Below are 27,997 nucleotides of genomic sequence, written 5' to 3'. Positions count from 1 at the left end.
CTCCGAGGCTGGGCAAGGCACTGATCCACGGCTGGACCTACCCGGGGCAGCCTCTGGGTGAACAGCAGCGTGTCTGCCCGCAGGGAATCGAGACCAGCGAGCCGACCATGCGGCTGCACCGACTTCGGGCGCGGCTGAGCGCGGTGGCCTGGGGGCTCCTGCTGCTTCTAGTCCACGGCCAGGGTGAGGCTCCCGCGGAGGGGTGACAGGGACCGCGCTCAGATCTGCCAAATGCTGCGGAGGCAGAACCTGACAGTGCGGGAGGGAAGGTGCCTGGGAGGTAGGAGCTGGTGGAGATGACAGCTTGCAACTCCTGAGCCCCAGGCGACGCCTCCCCGCCGCCCAGGGTGGGCTCCTAGAAGCGCAGAAAGGGTCGGGACACCACGGCGAGGAACCAGCATGGTACAGGGGCCCCAAGAGCGCTGGGACATGCCAGGCTGGGTCGGCAGCCTTGGGCCGGAGCGGGTGAGGTATTGAGGGTGCGGGAATTCAGTCCATTTCCCTCTTATGATTGGGGCTGTAGCTGGTGCTGCCGGCCGGTAATAACAACAATAGCTTCTGGTAGCAGCTGGCTCTGAGTGTGTGGTGTTCTTGGCCAGGGGGGCGCCCTGAGCCCTCCAAACGGGCCTCAGACGAGGATAGTGGTCCTTGGGGAGCAGAAGCCCCCAGGCTCCAAATCCTGAAGCAGATCCAAGAGGCAGCAGTGGCTGGGTGCGATTGGTTCACGCCTGTAATCCCAGCACACTGGAAGGCCAAGGGGGAGAATTGCTTCAGCCCAGGAGTTGGAGACCAGCCTGGACAACACAGTGAGACTCAGAGTGTACAAAAAGTTAAAGGAAATTAGTGGGCTGTGGTGCCTGTGACCTGTAGTCCCAGCTACTTGGGAGGCTGAGGTGGGAGGTCGCTTTAGCAGGGAGGTTGAGGCTGCAGTGAGCCTTCATCCGCTCAGCCTGGGTGAAAAAGCAAAAATGTGTCTCCAGAAACAAGAGCCAAAGAGCTCGTGGTGTCCTTCATGCCATTTACCTCATCCTGGGCAAGGGCACAACTTGGCTTCCAGGGTGAAGGTGATGGCTCTGTGTGCCTGCCAGGCTTCTCCAGGCCCTTATCAGAAACTGGGGGAGTGTTTCAGCCTTTGGTTCTCTCACCTGAAACTCTCCTAAGTGTGTGATTTGACTGCCTCTCCTGACCCTTTCCCAATTTAATCTGCCCAGGTGGAGTCCATGCTCCCCCGCCCCATGGTGCACTCCTGCAGGGCTTCCTTCCGTGCCTGCCCTTGACCACAGTTTAGAGTTCACCAGGAGCCCAGCAGGAAGATCTGCCCAGCCTCACAGATAGCTACCTTTTGAAATATTTTGGGCCAGGCACAGTGGCTCACACCTGTTATCCCAGCACTGTGAGAGGCAGAGATGGGAGGATCACATGAGGCTAGGAGTTAGAGACCAGCTTGGGCAACAAGAGTTGTCTCTACTAAAAAAAAAATAAAAAGGACTCAGGCATGGTGGCACACACCTGTACTCCAAGCTACTCGGGAGGCTGAGGTGGGAGGATCTCAAGCCCAGGAGGTGGAGGCTGCAGTGAGCTGTGATCACACCACTGCGCTCCAGCCTGGGCAACAGATGGAGTCCAAAGTTTTACATATATATTATACTACATTACATTATATTATATTGTATTATATTATATTATAAATATATGTGTGTCTGACAAATATATTATATATTTTGGGAGAGACAGGGTTTCACCATGTTGGCCATGCTGGTCTCGAACTCCTAACCTCAAGTGATCCACCCACCTCGGCCTCCCAAAGTGCTGGGACTAAAGACATCAGCCGCCTCACCTGACTTGTTTTCTGACTTTTTATTATGGAACTGGGCTCAGATTTCCCAAATCCTACAGAAACAGAACCTGAGATTCCAAAAGGGAAGGTGCCAGGCAGGTGGGAGCTGGTGGGAATAACAACAGCAGGTGAATCTCCCTGAGGCACAGAGAGGGTCAAGGCTGCTCGAGGGCTGTACAGCACCAAGGGATGAGCCAAGTGTGAGGTAGAAAGAGAAGCATAACAAATCCAATGTCCCCATTGTCCGCCTTCAGCAATGACGAATATCTTGTTTTTGTTTTTTTTTTTAAATCAGCTTTCTCAGGTTGAATATAACCTGGTGTTTTCTGGATGGCCACCTCTCTCTTGCATCATTATTTGAAACAAATCTTAGACATCATATCATCTGTAAATTTTTCATCATGTCCTACTAAAGAAAAGAAACATATGTATGTATGTGTATATTTCCACAACATATTATGTTCTCAATTTAATCAAATATATAGTCATGTTCTTTAGTATTTATAAATGATACTTGTGTTAATGCAAGTATTTTTTTAAAATCAGGATTCAAATAAGGTTCATACTTTGCAAATAAGCAGACGTTTCCTTCCTTCTTTCTTTCTTTCTTTCTTTCTTTCTTTCTTTCTTTCTTTCTTTCTTTCTTCTTTCTTCTTTTTGAGATGGAGTCTCACTCTGTCACCCAGGCTCACTGCAACCTCTGCCTCTCGGGTTCAAGGGATCCTCATACCTCAGCATCCCAAGTAGCTGGAATTACAGGCACACACCACCACGCCTGGCTAATTTTTGTGTCTTTCGTAGAGATAGGGTTTCACCATGTCGGCCAGGCTGGTTTCAAACGCCTGACCTCAGGTGATCCACGCATCTTGACCTCTTAAACTGCTGGGATTTCAGGCGTGAGCCTCCATGCCCTGCCAATTCTCTTGGCTTTATAGTTAGGAGTGGAATTGTTGAGTCATATGGCAACTCTATGTTAATCCCCTGAAAAACTGCCAGACCGTTTTCCAAAGCAGCTGCACCATTTTACCTTCCCACTGGCAATGTATGAAAGTTCCCATTTTTCCACATCCTTACCAACACTTATTATTCTCTGTCATTTTTATTTGTTTCTTGAGTCTCTTTCAGTCTTCAGATTTCCCCTCTGCCTCTCTTTTAAAAATTTTCTTTCTAAATTTTGTTGCATGTTGAAGAAACCAGTTTATTTGTTCTGGAGAGGATCCCACCATTTAGGTTTTGCTGATTGTATCCCGGTGGTGTCTTTTAACTGTTCTTCTGTCCCCTGTCTACTGTGTAAACTTGTATTTATATTCTAGAGGCATAATCACATTTGGGTTTTAGGTGTTATTTTGTTTTGTTTTTTTGGAGGGCTACTTCACATGTGGTGCTGTGTACTTCTGATAGAAAATATGTAACATCTGATTGTCTTGCTTGTTGTGATACCACAGAATGAGTGGTTGACATCACAGTGAGAATTCAATGTGCATTTCTCTTACTATGAATGAGATAAAGATCTCTGTTTATTTGAGAGACACTGATTTGTATTGCTTATTCTGAACATATTCTTATGCTGCTTTTTCTGTTGTATAGGTAACATATTCTTTGTTTGTAGAAATTCTGTATCTATTAAGAGGACTGACTTTCTCTGTTAGGTGATTTTCAATCACTTCCTCCCTCCCTGATCCCCACAGCAGTCACACTATGTTTTTTTTGGAGACTAGGTCTTGCTTTGTTGCCTAGGCTAGTGTGCAAGCACAGGATCGTAGCTCATGCAGCATTGAAATCCTTCTGCCTTAGCCTCCTGAGTAGCTGAGTAGCTGGCCCGGAGCTTGACACCAGCCTGGCCAACATGGTGAACCCCTGTCTCTACTAAAAATACAAAAATTAGCCAGGCTTGGTGGTGCACACCTATGATCCTACATATTCGGGAGGCTGAGACACAAGAATCACTTGAACCCAGGAAGCGGAGGTTGCAGTGAGCCAAGATTGCACTACCGCACACTAGTCAGGGTGACAGAGCGAGATTCTGTCTCAAAAAATAAATAAATAAATACTACTGGTTAGGCCAGGCGCAGTGGCTCATGCCCGTAATCCCAGCACTTTTGGATGCCAAGGTGGGCCTCCTGAACTTGAGCCCAGGAGTTTGAGACTAGCCTAGGCAGCATGGAGAAATGCCATCTCTACAAAAAAAAAAGTCAAAAATTAGCTGGATGCGGTGGCACACACCTGTAGTCTCGGTTACTCAGTAGACTGAGGCGGGCATATCACTTGAGCCTGGGAGGTCAGAGCTGCAGTGAGTCATGATGGTGCCACTACACTCCAGCCTGGGCAATGCAGCAAGACCCTGTCTCAAAAAAAAAGTTTCCTATAATGATATAAGACTTAAAAAAAATTCTACAGATTGATATTATAAACTGAGTGCCTTCATGTGACAGAAATGTATTATTTACAGTTCTGGAGGCTTAGAAGTCCAGGATCAAGGTGTCAGCAGATTTGGTGTCTGGCAAGGACTTGTTCTCTGGTTAATTGATGGCAGCCTCTCACTGTGTGCTCCCCTGGAGGAAAGGGAAAACAAGCTCCCTCTGGCCTCTTTTGTAAAGACACTAATCCCTTCACCTCCTGAAGTCCCCACCTCTTGATACCATCACACTGGGGATTACGTTGCACCATACAAATTTTTGAGGCAATACGAACATTTAAACCGTAGCATTTAGAGCTCCCAGATTTCAGCCACCAAGGTCACCAACTACTGAAAATGTAAAAGTTCTTATACTCCCCTTTTGTCCCACTAAATGTCATCTATCACTGACATTTAAAACAAGCCACCTTTACAGGCCAGGTGCGGTGGTTCCTGCCTGTAATCCCAGCACTTTGGGAGGCCAAGCCAGGTGGATCACCTGAGGTCAGGATTTCGAGACCAGCCTGGCCAACAAGGTGAAACCCTGTCTTTACTAAATACAAAAATTAACCAAGCGTGGTGGCACATCCCTGTAATCCCAGCTACTTGGGAGGCTGAGCCAGGAGAATTGCTTGAACCTGGGAAGTGGAGATTGTAGCAAGCTGAGATTGTGTCACTATACTCCAGCCTGGGTGACAGAGCAAGACTCTATCTAAAAAAAACAAAACAAAAACAAACAAACAAAAAAAACAAGCTATCTCCCCACCTATCTGTGTCCTGCAGAGGTGATTCACCCCATTTTTGTAAGAAGCAAGACTGGGCTTGTCCATAGGCCCCTGAGCCTGGGCCGCCTGCACAGTGGCCAGGAAAGCCAAGCCGCTTCCTCAGTGGCCCGTCTCCTGAAGGTTGCCCTTCTTCTCAGTGGTTCTACAAACACTGTAAGGCCCATACTCACAGGATCATAGCACGCTCGCGAAGATGTTTATCTGTGGGGTGTGCCCTGGAAGTGGGATTGAGGGTCCAAAGGTCCAGGCATATCTAAGAAAAGAGATTCCTGTTCCCTGGCTCCCAGGGGCCTCTCCACCCAGGGAGATGTTCTCTCGCCTTTCAGAATTCCCCTGCCAACCTTTCAACCCCCTGAGCATCCACGAACTCATCACGTGTGTCCACGTGATTATTTTCCTACTTACCTCATTGTTGTCCCTGAACTTTTCTCCTTCCTTGCTCCTCAAAAATCCTTCTCATATTATATCTCAGTGTGCAAAGATGGCCAATTGTGTTCAATCAGCCTCTTGGTTTCACCAAAGTATATTCTCTCTGTCATTAAGAGGCTGTATTCTTGTCCCATAGACCCTAATAATCCCCTTACACCCCTACCTCTGACCAACTTGCCTCTCAGGGCACCGGTTTTCCAGGGGGAAAGTCTCCCTTCTTTCCATCCATGGCCTTTAAGCCCAGCTACGGCCTTTTGAAGCTTGGAGTGAAAGACCAGGACATCCACTTTGCCCATTTTGGCCACCAGGTGGCAGACAAGGATAATGTTAAACCTGGGCTGACTTGAATTTGAGAGATGGGGGAGACTTTCCTTTCAATAAACACTGGTGCATAATGTTTCCACTACATTCTGAAAGCATTTATTGAACACCGGCTGCATGCCTGGCTCTGTATGTTTTTCAGTTCTGCAGATGTACAATTTACTTTCCCAATATACATTCCCAGGATTACAGTTTAGACTTAATAGTTATTTTTTAACAGCTTTATAGTGAAATAACTTACAATTAAATTTACCTCCCCCCACCCTTTTTTTTTTTTTTTTTTGAGACAAGGTCTCTTTCTGTCACCTAGGCTGGAATGCAGTGGCACAATCACAGCTTACTGCAGCGTCCACCTCCTGGGCTCAAGTCATCCCCCACCTCAGCCTCCCAAGTAGCCAGGACCACAGGCACATGCCACCATGGCTGGAGAACTTAATTTTTTTTATTTTTTATTTTTGGTAGAGGCAAAGTCTCACTAGGTTACCCAGCTGGTCTCCAACTCCTAGGATCAAGTGATCTTTCCATCTAGACCTCCCAAATTGGTAGGATTACAGGCAGATGTGAACCACTGTGCTTGGCCTAAACTCACCCATTTTCAGTGTACAGTTTGATCACTTTGAGTAAATGTATAAGACATGCAAACATCACCACGTGGAGTTTTACAACGTTTCTATCACTCCAAAATTCGCTCAAGCCCTTTTGCAGTCAATCGTCCTGATCCACGCTCCTAAGCAACCACCAAATTGCTTTCCATTGCTATAGTTTGCGTTTTCTAGAATATGAATGAAATAATACAAATTATAAATTAATATAATAATACTAATTATATAAATGAAATAACTTGCGATTGGCTTCTGTCAATTGTGTTTTTGAAATTCAACCAGTAGTTCTTTTCTTTTACTGCGGACTGGTATTCCATGTATAAATATACCCCCTTTCTTTTTCTTTAGAGACAGGGTCTTGCTATATTGTTCAGGCTGGTCTTGAACTCCTGGGCTTAAACAATCCTCCTGCCTCAGCCTCCCAAAGTGCTGGGATTGTAGAAGTGAGCCAGTGTGCCTCGCCAATATACGCAATTTTATTAATTCATCAGTGTAGGGGTGGCCTGCTCCTCCACACCTGTGCGTATATTTCACCAGGTGGGACGAGAGACTGAGAAAAGAAATAAGACAGAGAGACGAAGTATAGAGAAAGAAAAGTGGGCCCAGGAGACCGGCGCTCAGCATATGGAGGACTTGCACCGGCATCAGTCTCTGAGTTCCCTCAGTCTTTATTGATTATTATTTTCACTATCTCAGCAAGAGGAATGCGGCAGAAGAGTAGGGTGATAGTGGGGAGAAGGTCAGCAAGAAAACATGTGAGCAAAGGAATCTGTGTCATAATTAAGTTCGAGGGGAGGTACTATGTCTGGATGTGCACGTAGGCCAGATTTATGTTTCTCTCTGCCCAAACAGCTCAGTGGAGTAAAACATAACAAGGCAGCATTGCTGCCAACATGTCTCACCTCCCGCCACAGGGCGGTTTTTTTCCTATCTCAGAATTGAACAAATGTACAATCGGGTTTTATACCAAGACATTCCGTTCCCAGGGGCAGGCAGGAGACAGTGGCCTTCCTCCTATCTCAACTGCAAGAGGCCTTCCTCTTTTACTAATGCTCCTCAGCACAGACCCTTTACAGGTGTCGGGCTAGGGGACCGTCAGGTCTTTCTCATCCCACGAGGCCATATTTCAGACTATCACATGGGGAGAAACCTTGGACAATACCCGGCTTTCCAAGGCAGAGGTCCCTGCGGCTTTTCGCAGTGCATTGTGCCCCTGGTTTATTGAGACTAGAGAATGGTGATGACTTTTACCAAGCATACTGCTTGTAAACATTTTGTTAACAAGGCACGTCCTGCACAGCCCTAGATCCCTTAAACCTTGATTCCATACAACACGTGTTTTTGTGAGCTCAAGGTTGGGGCAAAGAGGTTGGGGCAAAGTTACAGATTAACAGCATCTCAGGGCAAAGCAATTGTCCAGAGTACAGGTCAAAATGAAATTTCTTATATCTTCCCTCTCTACACAGACACAGTAACAGTCTGATCTCTCTTTCTTTTCCCTACAATCAGTGGGTGCACATTTGAGTGACTTCCATTTTTGTGGTATTTTTATAAAGCTGCTGTGAACATTTTCAGACAAGTCTTTCATTTCTGTGGGGTAGATAGCTGAGAGTGGACACTCACCATATAATGCCATTCTGGATCATATGGCGAGGGTGTGTTTTACTTTTAAAGAAAACACCCCTTATTTAAAGATCTACACTAGGCTGGGCGCGGTGGCTCACGCCTGTAATCCTAGCACTTTGGGAGGCCAAGGCAGGTGGATCACCTGAAGTCAGAAGTTTGAGACCAGCCTGGCCAACATGGTAAAACTCCGTCTCTACTAAAAATACAAAAATTAGCCGGGCATAGTGGCACATGCCTGTAATCCCAGCTTCTTCAGAGGCTGAGGCACGAGAATTGCTTGAACCTAGGAGGCACAGGTTGCAATGAGCCGAGACTGCACCACTGCACTCCAACCTGGGCAACAGAGCAAGACTCTCAAAATAAATAAATAAATAAATATCTACACTACACGATAAATACACAGATTTCTTTTGTGTGACGGAGTCTTGCTGTGTCACCTAGGCTGATATTTTAAAAAAATAAAATGCCAAACTGTTTTCCAAAATGACTATATGATTTTTGCAACCCTACTAGCCATCTGTGAGGGTTCCAGATGCTCTCTATCCTCACCAAAACTTGGTCTTATGGGTCTTAAATCTGATTTTTTCAGGTTTTGGTTTTTGTTTTTGTTTTTTTAGAGTCAGGGTCTCTCTGTCACCAAGGCTAGAGTGCAGTGGCATGATCATAGCTCGCTGTAACCTTGAACTCCCGGGCTCAAGGAATCTTCCCACTTCAGCCTCCTGAGTAGCTAGCAATACAGGCATTTTTAAAAATGCTGTGGCTGGGGCTAGGCGCGGTGGCTCACGCCTGTAATCCCAGCACTTTGGGAGGCCAAGGCAGGAGGATCACAAGGTCAGGAGATCGAGACCATCCTGGCTAACACGGTGAAACCTCGTCTCTACTAAAAATACAAAAAATTCTCCGGGCGTGGTGGCGGGCGCCTGTACTCCCAGCTACTCCGGAGGCTGAGGCAGGAGAGTGGCGTGAGCCCGGGAGGCGGAGCTTGCAGCGAGCGGAGATCACAACACTGCACTCCCGCCTGGGCGACAGAGCGAGACTCCCTCTCAAAAAAAAAAAAAAAAAAAAATTCTGTGGCTGGGCGCACTGGTTCATGCCTGTAATCCCAGCACTTTGGGAGGCTGAGGCAGGCAGATCTCGAGGTCAGGAGATCGAGACCATCCTGGCCAACATGGTGAAACCCCGTCTCTGCTAATAATACAAAAATTAGCTGGGCGTGGTGGTGTGCACCTGTAGTCCCAGCTACTGTGGAGGCTGAGGCAGGAGAATTGCTTGAACCCAGGAGGTGGAGGTTGCAGTGAGCTGAGATTGCACAACTGCACTCCAGCCTGGCGACAGAGCGAGACTCTGACTCAAAAGACAAAACAAAAAAACATTGTAGAGATGGGATCTCATTATATTGCCCAGGCTAATCTCAAAATCCTGGGCTCAAGCTATCCTCTTGCCTGAGCCTCCCATATTGCTAGGATTACAGGTGTGAGCCATCACACCTGACCCTGATTTTTTCTAATGGGTGTTTAGTGGCATCTCATTGCAATTGGTCCCTTGGACTTTTAGCCTCTGCTTTTGACTCTTTATCTCTCTCTGTGTGTCTCTATCTCTCTACATTTACTATATATGTAACATTTCCTCACACACAGAGAAATGTGCTCCCGAGATGACTCTTCTTTTCCTTTCACTCCTTTTTCTTGAGACAGAGTCTCCCTTTACTACCCAGGCTGGAGTGCAGTGGCACGATCATGGCTCACTGCAGCCTTGACTTCCTGGGCTCAGGCAATCCTCCCACCTCAGCCTCTTGAGTAGCTGCAACTAAAGGCATGCAACACCAGCCTAGCGATTAAAAAAAAATTCTGTAGAGACAGGGTCTCGCTATGTTACCCAGGCTGGTCTTGAACTCCTGAGCTCAAGTGATCCTTCTGCCTCAGCCTCCCAAAGTGCTGGGATTACAGGTGTGAGCCACCATGCCTGGCCTTCGTTTCACATTTTTATGATTCCCTCAGTCATCATCAATGCCAGGACCTCTGAACGATAGCACGGTAAGTGGTGGAATACATGGGCATGTTCACCCCAGTAGTCATGGACAGCAGCCCAGGAATTTGGAAGAAGTTGACCTGTTCATGTAAAGGAGCTTTGTCACTGGACTCTGAGCTGGGAGGAGCTGGGGACCTCTTAGCACCCACAGCTCAGCTATTAATTAGGGCATGGGAATTAAGGGCAGAGTTAGCGTCTACCAAGGCAGGAGGTTGGGAGGATGGCTGGGGCCACAGTGAGTTGGATGGGAGACATTGAATCAATAACAGGCCGTGCTGTTGGGTGGAGGTCAAGAGCAACTTCTGGTGGAGACTGGAAGGAGAGAAACTGGAGACAGCAAAGGTGGATGACTAGCTTTCCTAGAAATAAGAACAGAAGGGCCAGGCGTGGTGGCTCACGCCTGTAATCCTGGCACTTTGGGAGGTGGAGGGAGGAGGATTGCTTGAGCCCAGCAGTTCGAGACCAGCCTGGACAGTATAGGGAGATCCCATCTCTACAAAAAATACAAAAAGTAAACAAATAACCAGGCATGATGGCACACATGCACCTGTAGTCCCAGCTGCTTGGGAGGCCAAGGTGGGAGGATCACTTAAACCCAGGAGATCGAGGCTGCAGTGGGCCAAGATCATGCCACTATACTCTACCCTGGGTGACAGAGTGAGACCCTGTCTCCAAAAAAAAAAAAAAAAAGAAGAAGAAGAAGAAGAAAGAGAGAAAGGAAGGAAGGAAGTGGAGGGGAGGGAAGGAAGTGGAGGGGAGGGAAAGAAAGCAAGAAAGAAAAAAGAAGAAAGAGAAAGAAAAGAAAGAGAGATACAGAAAAGAGAGGAAATAAAAAGAAAGAGAAAAAGAGAAAAGAAAGAGAAAGAAAGGAAAGAAAGAGAGAGGGAGAGCGAAAGAAAGGAAGGAAGGAAGGGAGGGGAAAAGACAGAAGAATGGAGCAATAGCTAGAGGGCAAAGTGGGTCAAGGCAGGCTTTGATGGTGGCATTTACACAGAAGCTATGTTTGCAGCTGATGGGAGGGATGCCGCTACGGAAGAGACAGCCCTGAGGACATGGGAGGGGACCAGGGTCTAGTGTCCATGGGTAGGTACCAGAGCTGGGACCAGAGCAAGACAAGCAAGTGTAAAATTTAGAAGGCATTCATTCTCAGGTGCCGACCCTCTACTGGTATGACCCCGGGGGTGAGTGACTCTTTAACTTTTATGCCCTGGGCGCCTTGCTGGCCTGTCTCACCCTAGTCCTGGCCCTGGTAGGCCCATCCACAATGCTAGGAGGGAGGGCAGACCTAGCTGCAGGGAGTTGGGAAACTTGGCCTTGGGAGCAGATGGAGACCTCTCCTGACAGCATCTATACCTGAAGATGGAAGGTAAGATTGCGGGCGGAGAAGAGATCCAGGTGCCTTGATGTGAGTGTTGAAGGTGGAAAGCATGCCAGAGCCAGGTGCTAAAATCTTCAGCAAATGATCAAGGGGGTGTGGCTGGGTGGTGGCAGGGCTGTGATGGCAACAAGAAGAGGAAGGTGGAACAGGGAAGGACAAAGGTCTGGAGGCAGCTCTGAAAAGGAGACCCCACCCCAGGCTGCTGGGGAGATTCAGGAAGCTGCAATGGTTTTTTATTGATTTTTTTTTGGAGACAGAGTCTTGCTATGTTGCCCAAGCTGGCCTCAAGCTCCTGGGCTCAAGCAATCCTCCTGCCTCATCCTCCTGAGTAGCTGGGACTACAGACTTGTGCCACAATGCCCAGCTGGCACTAGTTATTTTTTGTAGAAGGGAAGTTTCATCCTAAAGCCTGTCTCTTCAGCTCTGGGTGCCAGCTGGAGCCCCGGAAGAGGATCTGGAATCGTGTTTAGGCACAACCCTCACTCTGTCCTTCACTGGGCCAGCAAATATCTATCCATCCTCCCACCGCCTACTCCCAGCCAGCCATGTTCCTGACACTGAGGCCCAAAAGTAAGTCCTGCCCTCCCTTGGGGTGGGAGCCTCCTAAGCCAGCAGAGAGACAGATGCCCTGCAGATCCCCACCCCGGTCAAGAGCAGGCTTCCATCATTTCTGGTTCCCAGCCTCTCCTCTCCTCAGGCTTCCATGAATTCTGGTTCCAAGCCCCTCCCCTCCTCTCCCCTCCCCTCCCTCCCTCCCTCTCTCTCTTTCTTTCTTTCTCTCTCTCTCTCTTTCTTTCTTTCTCTCTTTCTTTGTCTTGCTCTATAGCCTAGCCTAGAGTGCAGTGGCATTATCACAGCTCACTGCAGTCTCGACAGCCTGGGCTCAAGTGATCCTCTCACCTCAGCCTCCCAAGTAGCTGGGACCACAGACATGCACCATCCCACCTGGCTAATTTTTTTATTTTTTCTAGAGACGTGTCTCCCTGTGTTGCCCAGGTGGGTCTCAAACTCCTGGGCTCAAGCGATCCTCCTGCCCCATCCTCCTAAAACACTAGGATTACAGGTATGAGCCACCACACCCAGTCCCAAGCCTCATGTTTTCACACACACACACACACACACACACACACACACACACATGCAAACATGTACCCTCACTTCAATGCTATGAGGTGGGTCCTATTATCATCACTGTTTTATTTTCTTTCACATTTTAACATAAGATTTGGAGGGGACGAAACATCCAAACCATATCAAGCCCTCACCTCAGGCCAGGTGGCCCACTCAGAGTGGCACCCCAGGGTCACTGGCCACCACTTCCTAGGGTCAGTGATGTGGTCATCTTGGGATGAACGCACAGGATTTCATGGAGATCACCAAGTCAGGAGAGCTGGAATTTGAAAACGGTGGGTCTGGGAGGGCTGTGATATCAACCAGGCCTCTGCAGGGCGCTCATCTAGCCCTGCCTCTGGCTCAGCCTGAGCATGGGGCTGGCCACCAGCTAGGTGGCGCTGTCCTTGGAGGTTCTATAGCACAGCCCTTTAGAGATCGGTGGTGCTGAAGGGCAGGGATCTTATTCCACCTTCTGAAGCTTCTGTCGAACCAGTTGTAAGGAGAATGGAGACAGCAGTGAGAGTGGAGTCTGGGGTCCTTGTCGGGGTGGTCTGTCTGCTCCTGGCATGCCCTGCCACAGCCACTGGTAAGACACACCTGCTGGGCCTGCAGAGGGACTTGGTGTGGAGGAGTCAAGAGTGAGACAGGGACAGGGAGCAGTGGGCAGACCGCTCGGGAAAGAGTCCTGTTTGGAGGCAGAGCAGGGGTTGTGCATTCTCTCTGGGCAGGCGCTCTGCTCTTGCTATATTTGTTTCATTGTTTTTGTTGTTGTCGTTGTTGTTTGAGACAGAGTTTCACTCTTGTTGCCCAGGCTGGAGTGCAATGGTGCGATCTCGGCTCACTGCAACTTCCGCCTCCTGGATTCAAGCGATTCTTTTGCCTCAGCCTCCTGAGTAGCTGGGATTACAAGCACCTGCCACATGGCCGGCTAATTTTTGTATTTTTAGCAGAGATGGGGTTTCACCATGTGGGTCAGGCTGGTCTCAAACGCCTGACCACAAGTGAACCACCTGCCTCGGCCTCCCAAAGTGCTGCCATTACAGGCATGAGCCACTGTACCCGCTCTACTCTTGCTATCTTCAATGATCACCAAGGGCAGCCCTGCCAGGGGCCACGATTGCCTTTATGGTTTTTTGTTTGTTTGGAGGCAGTTGCGTTCTGTCACACAGACTGGAGTGCAGTGGCGTGATCTCGGCTCACTGCAACTTCCACCTCCCGGTTCAAGCGATCCTCCTGCCTCAGCCTCCTGAGTAGCTGGGATTACAGGCACCTGCCACCATGGCCGGCTAATTTTTGTATTTTTAACAGAGACCGGGTTTCACCATTTTGGCCAAGCTAGTCTCAAACTCCTGACCTCAGGTGACCCACCTGCCTCGGCCTCCCAAAGTGCTAGGATTACAGGGGTGAGCTGCCGCAACTGGCCTGTCTTTATGTTTTAAGGGGGCTTGAGATTTGTTTTAATGAAGTATAGTAAGACAAGCAGATATGCAAATGACTATCATGAGGGAAGGAGTTTGCTCGTAGTTCCCTGTGAACAGGAAGCAGGCCATGCCACACTGGGCCACAGAGGGAAGCACCAGGTGGCATCGGCCAGGAGGCAGAGGGAGCAGGGGGAAAATGTGGGCAAGCTCCTTTGCCACGGTTGCCGCGGGAAGGAATAGGCAAGGCAAGCTAAACAGGTTTACAATTGGCAGCAGGCTCTGAGGAAAGGGGCTGTCCCCAGCTTCCTGGTACCTGGCTCTACAGTGATTATGGCTAGTGGATGGCAGCCAGGAGCTGAGAGCTGTATAAAGGAGGTGGTTGGGGTATGGCTCTGGACTGGTTTGCCTTTGCTCCCTAGAGAATTGCCTGCCAATTCCAACTCCCCAGAGAGCTGCCTCCTATCTGTAGGAATTGTCTAGCCTGGGAGAGGCAATCCTCCAGTCTTAGTCTGTTTGTGTTGTTGTAAAAGAATACAGGAAGCTGGGTAATTCACAAAGAAAAGAAGTTTAATTAGCTCACAGTTCTGCAGGCCGTACAAGAAACATGGTGCCAGCTGGGCATGATGGCTCACACCTGTAATCCCAGCACTTGGGAAGGCTGAGGCGAAAGGATTGCTTGAGCCCAGGAGTTTGAGACCAGCCTGGGCAACATAATGAGACCCCGTCTCTATTTTTTAAAAAATAATTCAGGGCTGGGTATGATGGCTCATGCCTGTAATCCCAGCACTTTGGGAGCCCCAGGTAGATGGATTACTTGAGGTCAGGAGTTCGAGACCAGCCTGGCCAACATGGTGAAACACATCTCTACTAAAAATACAAAAATTAGCCAGGCATTGTGGTGCACACCTGTAATCCCAGCTACTTGGGAGGCTGAGGCCCTAGAGTCACTTGAACCCGTGAGTCACAGGTTGCAGTGAGCCAAGATCGTGCCACTGCACTCCAGCTTGGTCAACAGAGCTAGACCCTGTCTCAAAAACAAAAAATAAAAACAAACAAATGGGCAAATGGCTGGCCCCAAGGCTCAAGGCCCTAGTGGCAGGCCCGGTCTGGCCTGGAGTGGAGTGGTAGTGACTCTCAGGCAGGCAGGGAGGAGGAAGTTGGGCGTCAACCTAAGACCAGGCTCACCGGCTTGCTGGGAAGGTTACCAAGATGCTGTGTGGTAAGTACTGAGAACAGCCTGAGTGTTTGTCTTTCACTCCTTCCCCTCATGGGGGCTGCAAACTCACCCAGTGGCCTTTCTGTCCTTCCCTCAGGGCCCAAAGTTGCTCAGCCTGAAGTAGACACCACCCTGGGTCGTGTGCGAGGCCGGCAGGTGGGCGTGAAGGGCACAGACCGCCTTGTGAATGTCTTCCTGGGCATTCCATTTGCCCAGCCGCCACTGGGGCCTGACCGGTTCTCAGCCCCACGCCCAGCACAGCCCTGGGAGGGTGTGCGGGATGCCAGCACTGCGCCCCCAATGTGAGTAGTGCTGGTGGAGGCGGGCAAACAGGCAGGTTGCGGGAGAATCCTGCTGCTGGGGCTTGTGGGGCTAAACAGCTGGACCTCAGGCCCACCCTTGGCCACAGGTGCCTACAAGACGTGGAGAGCATGAACAACAGCAGATTTGTCCTCAACGGAAAACAGCAGATCTTCTCTGTTTCAGAGGACTGCCTGGTCCTCAATATCTATAGCCCAGCTGAGGCCACTGCAGGGGCTGGCAGGCCGGTAGGCACCCCAGAGGGCCCTGTCCACCTGATCCAGCTCCACTATGCCCACCTGTCCCCTCCCTGTCCCTGTTTCCAAAGCACCCTAGAGGTCCTGAGACTGCCCTGGGCTGGCAGGTGGGCAGCTGAGGTCTCAGGAGCTTGGGGGTCAGTGCCCCATGGCCACCTCTGCAGGTCATGGTATGGGTCCATGGAGGCGCTCTGATAACTGGCGCTGCCACCTCCTACGATGGATCAGCCCTGGCTGCCTATGGGGATGTGGTCGTGGTTACAGTCCAGTACCGCCTTGGGGTCCTTGGCTTCTTCAGGTGAGACAACAGTCCTGGCCAGAGCACTGCCTGCACCGGGGAGAGGCCAGCTCACCAGAGCAACTGGGGATCTAGGCTGGGGTCCGGAACCTGAATGGAGGGCTGCTTACCCATGCTGTCTGGGGCGGAGAAGGGCAACCCCCAAGCCTCCACCCTGGGAGAGGGGTCCAGCCAAAGCCAGAATTATACAGTGAACTTGATCCCTTGGGCAGAGGGCATTGATTCCTGGGCTGAAGCCCAGGTTCCAGCAGGATATGGGACAAAGAGCAACAGGCTCCGGAGATGCCAGCCATGGCTCCCAGACAGGCCAGACCTGGGGAGCAGAGAAGGGTCTAGCATCCTGGTGGCTAATTCAAAGCAAACCTGCAGAGGCTGGCGAGGAGCCAGGCTGAACTAACCGTTGCCCCAACACTGCCCCCAGCACTGGAGATGAGCATGCACCTGGCAACCAGGGCTTCCTAGATGTGGTAGCTGCTCTGCGCTGGGTGCAAGGAAACATCACCCCCTTCGGGGGTGACCTCAACTGTGTCACCGTCTTTGGTGGATCTGCCGGTGGAAGCATCATCTCTGGCCTGGTAAGTCACCATAGGGGGCTAGTGATGGTGGCCAGGACGGCTCCAGTGGTCTCAGAACTCCCAGCTCCTCTGCCCTCCTCTGACAGCAACCTACTCTCTCCAATGCACCTAGGTCCTGTCCCCGATGGCTGCAGGGCTGTTCCACAGAGCCATTACACAGAGTGGAGTCATCACCACCCCAGGGATCATCGAGTCTCACCCCTGGCCCCTAGCTCAGGTCTGCATTTCCTTCCCTCTCTTACTCTATGTGTGCCTCCCATACCCCACTCTGTGCTGGCCCTGGGGTCTCAGAGCAGCGGGGGTTGCTGGCAGGGAGCTCCCTGTTAGAAAAGAGGAGCCCAATAAGACCAAGGAGCATCAGAGGAAACAACTGCTGCATTCCAGCATGTTGGCAGTCAGGGAGGGCTTCCTGAAGGAGGCCACCCTGAAGCATATCATTGTTGGTCCTTTTTCCAGGGTGTGGTGTTCAGGAGCACCCCTCTCTGCCCCAGACAGCATGGTGGAGGAGGTCTCCATTGCCAGCCACCTGCTGCCTGAGAGCTCTCCATTCAGGCTCCAGATCCCCACCCTAGATCCTCATTGTAAGGCCTTTTGAAGAGAATCCAGGGGAGGGAAGTCACAGTGGGAACTGCATCTGCAAAGGCTGCAGGTGTGGGAGAGAGTGACAGGTCCTGCAGCAGCAAGCTTGCAGGTTAGGGAACAGGGCAGGAAGTGAAGGCGCTGGAGAAGTGGGGGCCATGCCTGGGAATCTGGACTTTCTCCAGAGGGCAGGAAGAAGTTGGGCAATGACAAGGTTGAGCTACTTGGAGCAGAAGGTGGGTTGGAGGGCGCCGTCCTGAAGATCAAGAGGCCAGTGAAATGACCAGGGCAGAGTCCAGGAGAAAGAGACAGGATGGAATAGCGATAGAGCCATCGGGGGGAGAGGGGGCAAATGTGAGCAGGATTTGGAAGGCTGGGTCAGTTCTCTCACCTGGCCCCAGATGGCGGCCAAGGCAGAGTGGGCTGGGCATTGTAACCACTGGGTACAAGATGATTCTGGGACCTCTGCGTGGGCATGTTGACTCTTGTATGGACAACAGCATCCACCTCTCAACTTCCCCATCCCATCCTCTTCCCCATGGCCAGGAGAGATTTTCTCGACCACAGACTTGAGGTCACTCCCTGTCTCTCCCGTGTCCAAAGAAAAACACAGCTCAAGGCTGAGGCGGGCAGATCACAAGGTCAGGAGATCGAGGCGATCCTGGCTAACATGGTGAAACCCTGTCTCTACTAAAAATACAAAAAATTAGCCGGGTGTGGTGGCAGGTGCCTGTAGTCCCAGCTACTCAGGAGGCTGAGGCAGGAGAATGGCATGAACCCGGGAGGCAGAGCTTGCAGTGAGCCGAGATCACGCCACTGCACTCCAGCCTGGGTGACAGAGCGAGAGTCCGTCTCAAAAAAACATAAATAAATAAAAGATAATGACACTATTCTTAGAGGGCAATGAGGAGTCAGCGCCCCCATTCCCCCAGATAATAAAATTATGGTCTAATAGGGGACGCAAGGGGGCCCTTGGGACCACCCAAGCTGACGGGCAGGGCAGGCTTCTCAGGAGTGGTGGCAAGTCTATGACCAGTCTCGGGGTCGATCTGTGACATCGCGTCCGGCTGTCCTACAGATGCACCCTCTCTGTGGGAGGCAGAGGGCTGCAAGGTGGGGCTGAGTGGCTGAGAGGGAGCCATGACTCTTTCATTTGTCCCCAGAAAATCACAAACACCTTGGCCTGCAGCTCCAGCTCCCCGGCTGAGATGGTACAGTGCCTTCGGCAGAAGGAAGGAGAAGAGCTGGTCCTTAGCAAGAAGCTGGTATGGCCACCCTTTGGGGGATGGTGCCGGGCAATGGCACAGAGGGGGTTCTATCCATGCCCTGCAGGAGCAGAGGGGTAGTCTACTCCTAGGTGGGGCTGGGGACAGCAGCTCATGAGGGGAAGGGGCTGAGGGCTTGGAGACAGAAATGGAGGGCCATCTCCATCCCCACAGCAGGCCTGTCTTCTAGGAAAGAAACTGGAAGCGTCCATCGCCCTGATCTCCCGGTTCCCCTGACCCCCTTAGCCCTGGTGATCTCCATCCCTTCACTTTCCCTCCAGGTTCAGCCACTCAGGCCTGCGGCTCAGTGGCTCCTGGGGTCCTAGCCTTTGAGGCTTGGCCCTAACTTGGGAGCCTCCTGCATTGCTTTCTCCTGCAGAAAATGACTATCTATCCTCTCACCGTTGATGGCACTGTCTTCCCCAAAAGCCCCAAGGAACTCCTGAAGGAGAAGCCCTTCCACTCTGTGCCCTTCCTCATGGGTGTCAACAACCATGAATTCAGCTGGCTCATCCCCAGGGTGAGTGTGCTCCCGCCCCTGTGCCCTTCAAGGCCCTGCGCCAGCCAGTACCTCCCACCCCAGCATCAACACTACAGCCTTGTGAGCTGAGCACTCCTGTTACTCCCATTTGATAAGTGAGAAAGCAGAGGCCCAGAAAGGTTTGAGGGACTTGCCCAAGGTCACCCAGCTTTGTTTTTTTGTGTTGTTGTTGTTGTTTTGTTTTCTTTCTTTTTCTTTTTTCTTTTTTTTTTTTTTTTTTTTTGTAGACAGAGTCTTGTTCTGTCACCCAGGCTGGAGTGCAGTGGTGCGATCTCAGCTCACTGCAACCTCCACCTCCTGGGTTCAAGAGTTTCTCCTGCCTCAGCCTCCCAAGCAGCTGGGATTACAGGCACATGCCACCACACCCGGCTAATTTTTGTATTTTTATAGAGATGAGGTTTCACCACGTTGGCCAGGCTGGTCTCGAACTCCTGACCTCAAGTAATCCACCTGCTTTGGCTTCCCGAAGTATTGGGATTACAGGCGTGGGCCGCTACAATAAAGCAAATGTTTTATTTTAGGGAACCAGACTTTTGCACAAACTGGCCTACTGGGCAGTGCTGATCTGGTCAGCATATTCCTGCCTTGGTGTCTGGTTTATACATCAGGCTCTGTGAGACTGGTTAGTGTGATTCAGTGCCAGAGCAATTGACTAAGACTCTCAGGTTTTAGATATCAAGCCACTGGGGACCTCATGAGCTAAGTGCCTTCCAGTCCTTTCCAGGTGCATAGAACTTCCCACAAGAATGCCAGCACTGTGCTTTCATCTTTCATCCCAAGGATCTTGTTTATGTCATTCTTATTCTTCTACCCATCTTCACAGCAATCATTTTCTTCACTTTTCTTTTTTTTTTTTTTCCATCTTGGCCCATTGCACACCCTAAGACAAAGCAATCTGCTTTTTGTTGTTGTTGTTGTTGTTGTTGTTTGTGTGTTTGTTTTTTGAGACAGAGTCTCGATCCATCATCCAGGCTGCAGTGCAGCAGCGCCATCATGACTCACTACTGCCTCAACCTCTCAGGCCCGAGCAATCTTCCCAGCTTCCTGAGTAGCTGGGACCTCAGGCCTGTGCCATCACACTCTGCTAACTTGGCCTCAAGCAATCCTCCTGCCTCGACCTCCCAAAGTGCTGGGATTACAGGCATGAGCCACAGCACCCAGCCAGCAACCACTTTTAATGGCTGCAAATCTTCCACAAATGGAGGGTCCGATTACATTGTTCTTTCATCTTGGCACTTGGGCAGCTTCTAGTTTTTTGGTTTGTTTGTTTGCTTTGTTTTTGAGATGGAGTTTTGCTCTTGTTGCCCAGGCTGGAGTGCAATGGCGTGATCTTAGCTCACTACACCGCAACCTCTGCCTCCCAGGTTCAAGTGATTCTCCTGCCTCAGCCTCCTGAGTAGCTGGGATTACAGGCATCTGCCATCATGCCTGGCTAATTTTTGTATTTTTTTTAGTAGAGATGGGTTTTCTCCATGTTGATCAGGCTGGTCTGGAACTCCTGAACTCAGGTGATCCACCAGCCTTGGCCTCCCAAAGTGCTGGGATTATAGGCATGAGGCCGCACCCGGCCCTGGCAACTTCTAGTTTTTACCACTGAGGCTGATAGCGCAGTGAATGTCTTCATGTCCATAGCTTTTGTCCTCTGACTTAGCCCTTCGGAATCAATCCTCTCATATTGGTCTCTTGGTATGTGAGAGAGAGGCTCATGTGACCTTGACACTCAAAGACAAAGCTTAAGCCGGGTGCGGTGGCTCATGCCTGTAATCCCAGCACTTTGGGAGGCTGAGGTGGGTGGGTCACTTGAAGTCAGGAGTTCGAGACCAGCCTAGCCGACATGGTGAAACCCCATCTGTACTAAAAATACAAAAATTAGCTGGGCGTGGTGGTGCATGCCTGTAATCCCAGCTACTCAGGAGGCTGAGGCATGAGAATCACTTGAACCCAGGAGGCAGAGGCTGCAGTGAGCCGAGACTGTGCCACTATACTCCAGCCTGGGTGACAGAGTGAGACACTGTCTCACAAAAGACAAAGCCTGTAAAAGTTTTCAGGTCAATGCCCTAGACTCTGGCAGGCAGCCTTAACCCCACACCATCAACTTACAGTTGTATGAGTGAAACCAAGGGAACCCCAAACTGGCTGTGCCCCAGGACCTGGGGAGATCTGCCTGGCATGAAAGGCTGTGCCCAGGACTTGTTGCTGAGAATGTTTCTTAGAAGTTGGGTGACTAAGGCTGGGCGCGGTGGCTCATGCCTTTAATCCCAGCACTTTGAGAGGCCAAGGCAGGCCTATCACTCAAGGCCAGGAGTTTGAGACCAGCCTGGCCAACATGGCAAAACCCCACCTCTAGTAAAAATACAAAAATTAGCCAGGCATGGTGGTGCATGTCTGCGGTCCCAGCTACTCGGGAGGTTGAGGCAGGAGAATAGCTTGAACCCGGGAGGCGGAGGTTGCGGTGAGCCGAGATTGTGCCACTGCACTCCAGCCTGGGCAACGGAGTAAGTCTCTGTCTCAAAAAAAAAAAAAAAAAAAATGTTGAAGAAATTCTTTCATTCTCTACAGTTGCCTTTAACCACTTGCCTGTTGTATTTGGGGCTGCTCTCCCCACCCACACCCACCACCTCCCACCAATTTGAGGTTTATCTTTTTGGGTCTGTGGACTTTTCAGCCCCATTTTGGCCAAGTGCTTCATGATGAGTTTCTGGCCTCAGGACTGTGAACACTCTCTTGCCCAGGGCTGGGAGTCGGGGTGAGCCAGTGGGCAGGCTCCACTGAGAGGGCCTTGGTGTCCACACAGGGCTGGGGTCTCCTGGATACAATGGAGCAGATGAGCCGGGAGGACATGCTGGCCATCTCAACACCCATCTTGACCAGTCTGGTGAGACAAGAGGCAGGAGGGAGGAGGCTAGTGGGTATCCCATCCAACAGCACAGTCTCTGCCCCTACCTTCCCACGCTCACAGCTACCCACCTACCACTAAGCCCCTTTGTCTAACTGATCAATTTTATTTCCACTCTGGAATCTCCTTAGACACGAGCCAGTGTGGTTCTCAAAGGAAAACCATCATCACCATCATTGTCAAGATGAAACTGCCCGTTAATGAGCACATATTATGTGCCACGGACTATGGTGCACTGAGTGCCGGGAAAGGGATTCATCTCCTTCAATCCTCACTGCAACTCTTTTTTCTTTTCTTTTCTTTTCTTTTTTTTTTTTTTGAGACAGAGTCTTGCTCTGTCACTGAGGCTGGAGTGCAATGGCCCGATCTCGGCTCACTGCAACATCCATCTCCCTCATTCAAGTGATTCTCATGCCTCAGCCTCCCGAGTAGCTGGGATTACAGGCACCTGCCACTATGCCCGGCTAATTTTTGTATTTTAGTAGAGACAGGGTTTCACCATTTTGGCCAGGCTGGTCTCACACTCCTGACCTCAGGTGATTCGCCCGCCTCAGCCTCCCAAAGTGCTGGGATTGCAGGCGTGGAGCCACCGCGCCCAGCACTGCAACTCTTTACAGAGGAATTTTCACTAGCCCCATTTTACATATGAGGAAACTGAGGCTTGAGGTGTCATGGTGGGGAAGGGGCAGAGGCACAGTTTAAGCCAGTTCTGTCTGATCCCAGAGCCTCAGCTGTCAGACGTGGAGCTAGATAGACCTGGGGCCAAATCCCAGCCCTGGGCACTTGCCCAGTTATCCTATCCCCTCTAAGCCCATCTCTTCATCTATACATGGGGATGATACTGCCCACTCGCCTGGGCTGTTGTAAGGAGACCAGACGTTGCTTTTGAAGAGTCTACCTGGGATCTCAATACCAGGGGCTGTTCAATCTTTGTCCGTTTCCCTTCTTTGGAAGCCCCAGAACCCTTCCCATTCACACAATCTCATCACTGCCCTCTGGAGCTGAGGGGAGCCCCTATCATTTCTGCTCTCACTTACTTCCCAGTTAACTTCAACCGAGCACCTGCTTCCAGGCCAGACCCTTTGCTGGGGACTTCACATAGGCTGCCAGGCAGAGACTGACTTTCAGAGAGGTTTAGCCACCTGTCTGACATCACACAGCCAAGCAGTGGTTGCAGAGCCAAGATTTGACTCCAAACCTGAGCTTATGCCAAACTCCCAGGGAGGCAGAGAGGCAGCTGGCTGTCCCCTGGACCATGAGGCCTGGTCAATGTTTGCAGCTAGTCATTTTATCATCATCATCATCATCATCATCATCGTGGAAATTGGTGTTATTATGAGCATGTGCTGCCAAAGGCAGAATCGAATCAGGCTATGAGGGAAGCTATGCTGGAGAGTTTGGGGCTTCCTGGGAGGGTCTGCCACAGCTGTGCACCCTGAGCAGGCCTGAGCCTGGCCTCTTGCCCCAGGATGTGCCCCCTGAGATGATGCCCACCATCATAGATGAATACCTAGGCAGCAACTCGGACGCACAAGCCAAACGCCAGGCGTTCCAGGAATTCATGGGTGACGTATTCATCAATGTTCCCACCTACAGTTTTTCAAGATACCTTCGAGGTAAGCCTATCCCTGGCCACCTGCCCAACCCCTCCCACTTGGACCCAGGAGCTGGGTCATCACAGGTGACATGGCATGATAGGGTGCTGGTTCCCCCGATGCCTTGCACCCCACACCCCACTGCCCCCCAAACCCCTCTTTCTCTGGGATGCAGTGTCACAGTAATGAGAGGTGTCTCCAGCAGGAAACTATGCAGAGGAGAAAACCCCAGGCTCAGAGAGGTACAATGACTCACCAAAGGTCACCCAGCAGGGCCTATCACTAATTCTCAGGGATTCACTCAATTGGGTGATTTCATCCTCTTTCAGCACTTCTGGCGGGAAAGTCTTGCTTCCTTCAAGCCTAGTAGCTAATCCCTGAAACAGACCTGGAACAGTTCCACGTTTTCAACTTTGTGACCTTGGGCAAGATACCTACCCCCTCTGTGCCTCGATTTCCTCCCTTGTAAAATGGAAATAATAATAGAATCTAATCTATTAAGTCTATTAATACAGAATCTAATCTATTGTGATGGGGATTAAATAAATGATGACACTGGCCAGGTGCGGTGGGTGGCTCAAGCTTGTGATCCCAGTACTTTGGGAGAAGCGGGAGGATCGCTTGAGCCCAGGAGTTCAAGGCCAGCCTGGGCAACATATTGATCCCAATCTCTACACAAATTTTTTAAAAATTAGCCGGGCATGGTGGTACACACCTGTAGTCCCAGATACTTGGGAAGCTGAAGTGGGAAGATCACTTGAGCGCAGGAGTCTCAGGCTGCAGTGAGCCATGATCATGCCACTGCACTCCAGCCTGGTTGACAGCGAGACCATTTCAAAGATTAAAATAAAAATATTAAATTAAAATGATGACACAAAGCACACAGAATGGTGCCTGTCACCTAGCAAGCGCTCAGTAAATGTTTGCAGCTAGTCATTTTATCATCATCATCATGGAAATTGGTGTTATTATGAGCATGTGCTGCCAAAAGCAGCATCAAATCAGGCTATGAGTGCCTAACTCCCATCCCATCCTTTCGTTGCAGATTCTGGAAGCCCTGTCTTTTTCTATGAGTTCCAGCATCGACCCAGTTCTTTTGCGAAGATCAAACCCGCCTGGGTGAAGGCTGATCATGCGGCTGAGGGTGCTTTTGTGTTCGGAGGTCCCTTCCTCATGGATGAGAGCTCCCGCCTGGGTGAGGACAGACAGACAGACATGTGATCCCTAGGCTGCCAGACTCCAAGGGGCCTGGGCAGGGCTTGCAGGAACACAGATCTCCAGTCAGCACTGAGGATCCTTGGGTCCCTTCCAAGTCCCACCTGACTCTCATTCAGTTCTGTCCCTCTCACCTTTCCAGCCTTTCCAGAGGCCACAGAGGAGGAGAAGCAGCTAAGCCTCACCATGATGGCCCAGTGGACCCACTTTGCCCGGACAGGGTGAGTGAGTGACAGGGCATAGCTGGCTTTGGGCCTGGGATGCTCAGGTCAGCCCCTCTGGAGGACAGCACAGGAAGCCTTGGTCCTCATTCATTCTTCCCACCCAGGGACCCCAATAGCAAGGGTCTGCCTCCTTGGCCCCGATTCAACCAGGCGGAACAATATCTGGAGATCAACCCAGTGCCACGGGCCCGACAGAAGTTCAGGGAGGCCCGGATGCAGTTCTGGTCAGAGACGCTCCCCAGCAAGATACAACAGTGGCACCAGAAGCAGAAGAACAGGAAGCCCCAGGAGGACCTCTGAGGCCAGGCCTGAACCTTCTTGGCTGGGGCAAACCACTCTTCAAGTGGTGGCAGAGTCCCAGCAGAGTAGCCAGCCTCTCCCCCTGCTGAGACTTTAATCTCAACCAGCCCTACATGGAGTCATGTTCCTTAAAGTGTCAGCCGCTCTGTGACTGGCATTATGCTCTTTTGAAATGTCACAAGGCTGCCTCCCACCTCTGGGCCATTGTACAAGTTCTTCCCTCTCCCTGAAGTGCCTTTCCTGCTTTCTTCGTGGTAGGTTCTAGCACATTCCTCTAGCTTCCTAGAGGACTCACTCCCCCAGGAAGCCTTCCCTGCCTTCTCTGGGCTGTGTGGCCCCAAGTCTGCCTCCATTAGAGCACAGTCCATCCGAGGCTAGCACTGTGTCTGTGTCTGTCTCCCCCTCAGAGGAGCTCTCTGAAAGTGGGGATTAGCCTAACCCCACTCTGTCACCCACACTAGGATCAGGCGGGACCTGGAGTTAGGGGATGTTTGCTGAGTGAGTGAAACACAGAGTATGGGAATGGCAGCTGCTGAACTTGAACCCAGAGCCTTCAGGTGCCAAAGCCATACTCAGGCCCCCACCGACACTGTCCACCTTGGCCAGAAGGGTGCCTGCCAGTGGCAGAGACCTGGGATGGGAGAAGTCCTGGGGCGCCAGGGGATCCAGCCTAGACCAGACCTTAGCCCCTGACTAAGGCCTCAGACTAGGGTGGGAGGGGTATCCTCCTCTCTGCTGCCCAGTCCTGGCCCCTGCACAAGACAACAGAATCCAGCAGGGCCATGAGTGTCACCCAGACCTGACCCTCACCAATTCCAGCCCTGACCCTCAGGACACTGGATGCCAGCTCCCAGCCCCAGTGCCGGGTCCTCCCTCCCTTCCTGGCTTGGGGATACCAGTTTCCGGGGAGCTCAGCACAGCTCCAAGAGCACCCACCAAGACACAGCAGGACAGACGAGGGGAGGGCATCTGGACCAGGGCATCAGTCAGGCTATTGTCACAGAGAAAAGAAGAGACCCACCCACTTGGGCTGCAAAAGGTGAAAAGCACCAAGAGGTTTTCAGAGTGGAAGTGAGAGGTGACAGTGTGCTGGCAGCCCTCACAGCCCTCGCTCGCTCTGGGCGCCTCCTCTGCCTGGACTCCCACTTTGGCAGCACTTGAGGAGCCCTTCAGCCCGCCGCTGCACTGTGGGAGCCCCTTTCTGGGCTGGCCAAGGCTGGAGCCAGCTCCCTCACCTTGCAGGGAGGTGTGGAGGGAGAGGCGCAGGCAGGAACCGGGGCCGCGCATGGCACTTGCGGGCCAGCAGAAATTCTGGGTGGGCGTGGGCTCGGCAGGCCCCGCACTCGGAGCTGCCGGCCCTGGGCAGTGAGGAGCTTAGCACCTGGGCCAGCAGCTACTGTGCTCAATTTCTTGCCGGGCCTTAGCTGCCTCCCGGCAGGGCAGGGCTCGGGACCTGCAGCCTGCCATGCCTGAGCCTCCCCCCACCCCTGTGGGCTCCTGTGCGGCCAGAGCCTCTCCGACGAGCCCCACCCCCCTGCTCCATGGCGCCCAGTCCCATCGACCACCCAAGGGATGAGGAATGTGGGCGCACAGCGCGGGACTGGCAGGCAGCTCCACCTGCTGCCCACGTGCAGGATCCACTGGGCGAAGCCAGCTGGGCTCCTGAGTCTGGTGGGGACTTGGAGAACCTTTATGTCTAGCTAAGGGATTGTAAATACACCAATCAGCACTCTGCATCTAGCTCAAGGTTTGTAAACACACCAATCAGCACCCTGTGTCTAGCTCAGGGTTTGTGAATGCACCAGTCGACACTCTGTATCTAGCTACTCTGGTGGGGACTTGGAGAACCTTTGTGTGGACACTGTATCTAGCTAATCTAGTGGGGATGTGGAGAACCTTTGTGTCTAGCTCAGGGATTGTAAACACACCAATCAGCACCCTGTCAAAACAGACCTCTTGGCTCTCTGTAAAATGGACCAATCAGCAGGATGTAGGTGGGGCCAGATAAGAGAATAAAAGCAGGCTGCTCAAGCCAACAGTGGCAACCCGGTTGGGTCCTCTTCCGCACTGTGGAAGCTTTGTTCTTCCCCTCTTTGCAATAAATCTTGCTTCTGCTCACTCTTTGGGTCCACACTGCCTTTATGAGCTATAGCACTCACCGCAAAGGTCTGCAGCTTCACTCCTGAAGCCAGTGAGATCACGAACCACCGGGAGGAAGGAACAACTCCAGACATGCCGCCTTAAAAGCTGTAACACTCACCGCGAAGGTCTGCAGCTTCACTCCTAAGCCAGCGAGACCACGAACCCACCAGAAGGAAGAAACTCTGAACACATCTGAACATCAGAAGGAACAAACTCAGGACACGCCGCCTTTAAGAACTGTAACATTCACCCGGAGGGTCCGCGGCTTCGTTCTTGAAGTCAGAGAGACCAAGAACCCACCAATTCCGGACACAGAAGTAAACATTTCTTGCTTTGAGGATGAATGTACCACTACCTTAAAACACCTGGGTTTGTTTTTGTTTTTGTTTTAGAGACAGGGTCCACTCTGCTGTGCATGCTGGACTGAAGTGGCACGCTTGTAGCTCACTGCAGCCTTGAACTCCTTGAACTCACTGCAGCCTCGAACTCAATCAAGCGATTCTCCCACCTCAGCCTCCCAAGTAGCTGGGACTACAAGTGAGTGTCACCATGCCTGGATAATTTTTTTAGTTTTTGTAGGGACAGGGTCTCACCATGTTGCCCAGACTGGCCTCAAACTCCTGGCCTCAAATGATCTTCCCGGTTCGGCCTTCCAAAAC

At 51.2% G+C, this 27,997-nt stretch overlaps 1 protein-coding gene across 5 annotated transcripts; it reads left to right on the top strand.

The window, feature by feature from the left end:
• Positions 1-99: 99 nt before the first annotated feature.
• On the top strand, positions 100-27,314 carry CES3 (carboxylesterase 3). 5 transcript variants are annotated; one of them, XM_055299660.2, is made up of 13 exons: positions 100-183; positions 15,249-15,453; positions 15,561-15,699; positions 15,873-16,006; positions 16,428-16,581; positions 16,694-16,798; positions 18,324-18,425; positions 18,805-18,945; positions 21,761-21,841; positions 23,331-23,478; positions 24,503-24,652; positions 24,815-24,893; positions 25,001-27,314. In XM_055299660.2, the coding sequence occupies exons 1-13, from the start codon at positions 108-110 to the stop codon at positions 25,194-25,196; spliced, it is 1,710 nt and encodes a 569-aa protein (XP_055155635.1). In that variant the 5' UTR covers positions 100-107; the 3' UTR covers positions 25,197-27,314. The 5 variants fall into 5 exon arrangements, with proteins under 5 accessions (XP_055155635.1, XP_055155633.1, XP_055155634.1 ...); XM_055299658.2 differs by lacking the exon at positions 100-183 and adding an exon at positions 12,921-13,100; XM_055299659.2 differs by lacking the exon at positions 100-183 and adding an exon at positions 12,949-13,100 and having other exon boundaries at positions 24,824-24,893.
• The last annotated feature ends 683 nt before the right edge of the window (positions 27,315-27,997 follow it).

The sequence above is a fragment of the Symphalangus syndactylus genome, chromosome 11 (assembly GCF_028878055.3).
Source record: "Symphalangus syndactylus isolate Jambi chromosome 11, NHGRI_mSymSyn1-v2.1_pri, whole genome shotgun sequence".
Taxonomy (NCBI): Eukaryota; Metazoa; Chordata; class Mammalia; order Primates; family Hylobatidae; genus Symphalangus; species Symphalangus syndactylus.
Note: the sequence above shows the minus strand (reverse complement) of the source record. Positions and strands in the feature narration are given on the sequence as shown.

Coding starts and splice junctions, on each gene's coding strand:
- CES3 (XM_055299658.2), top strand. CDS start 13,019: ATGGAGACAGCAGTGAGAGTGGAGTCTGGGGTCCTTGTCGGGGTGGTC. Junction 13,101..15,248: donor ATGCCCTGCCACAGCCACTG/GTAAGACACACC, acceptor TCCTTCCCTCAG/GGCCCAAAGTTGCTCAGCCT. Junction 16,007..16,427: donor GGGGTCCTTGGCTTCTTCAG/GTGAGACAACAG, acceptor CACTGCCCCCAG/CACTGGAGATGAGCATGCAC.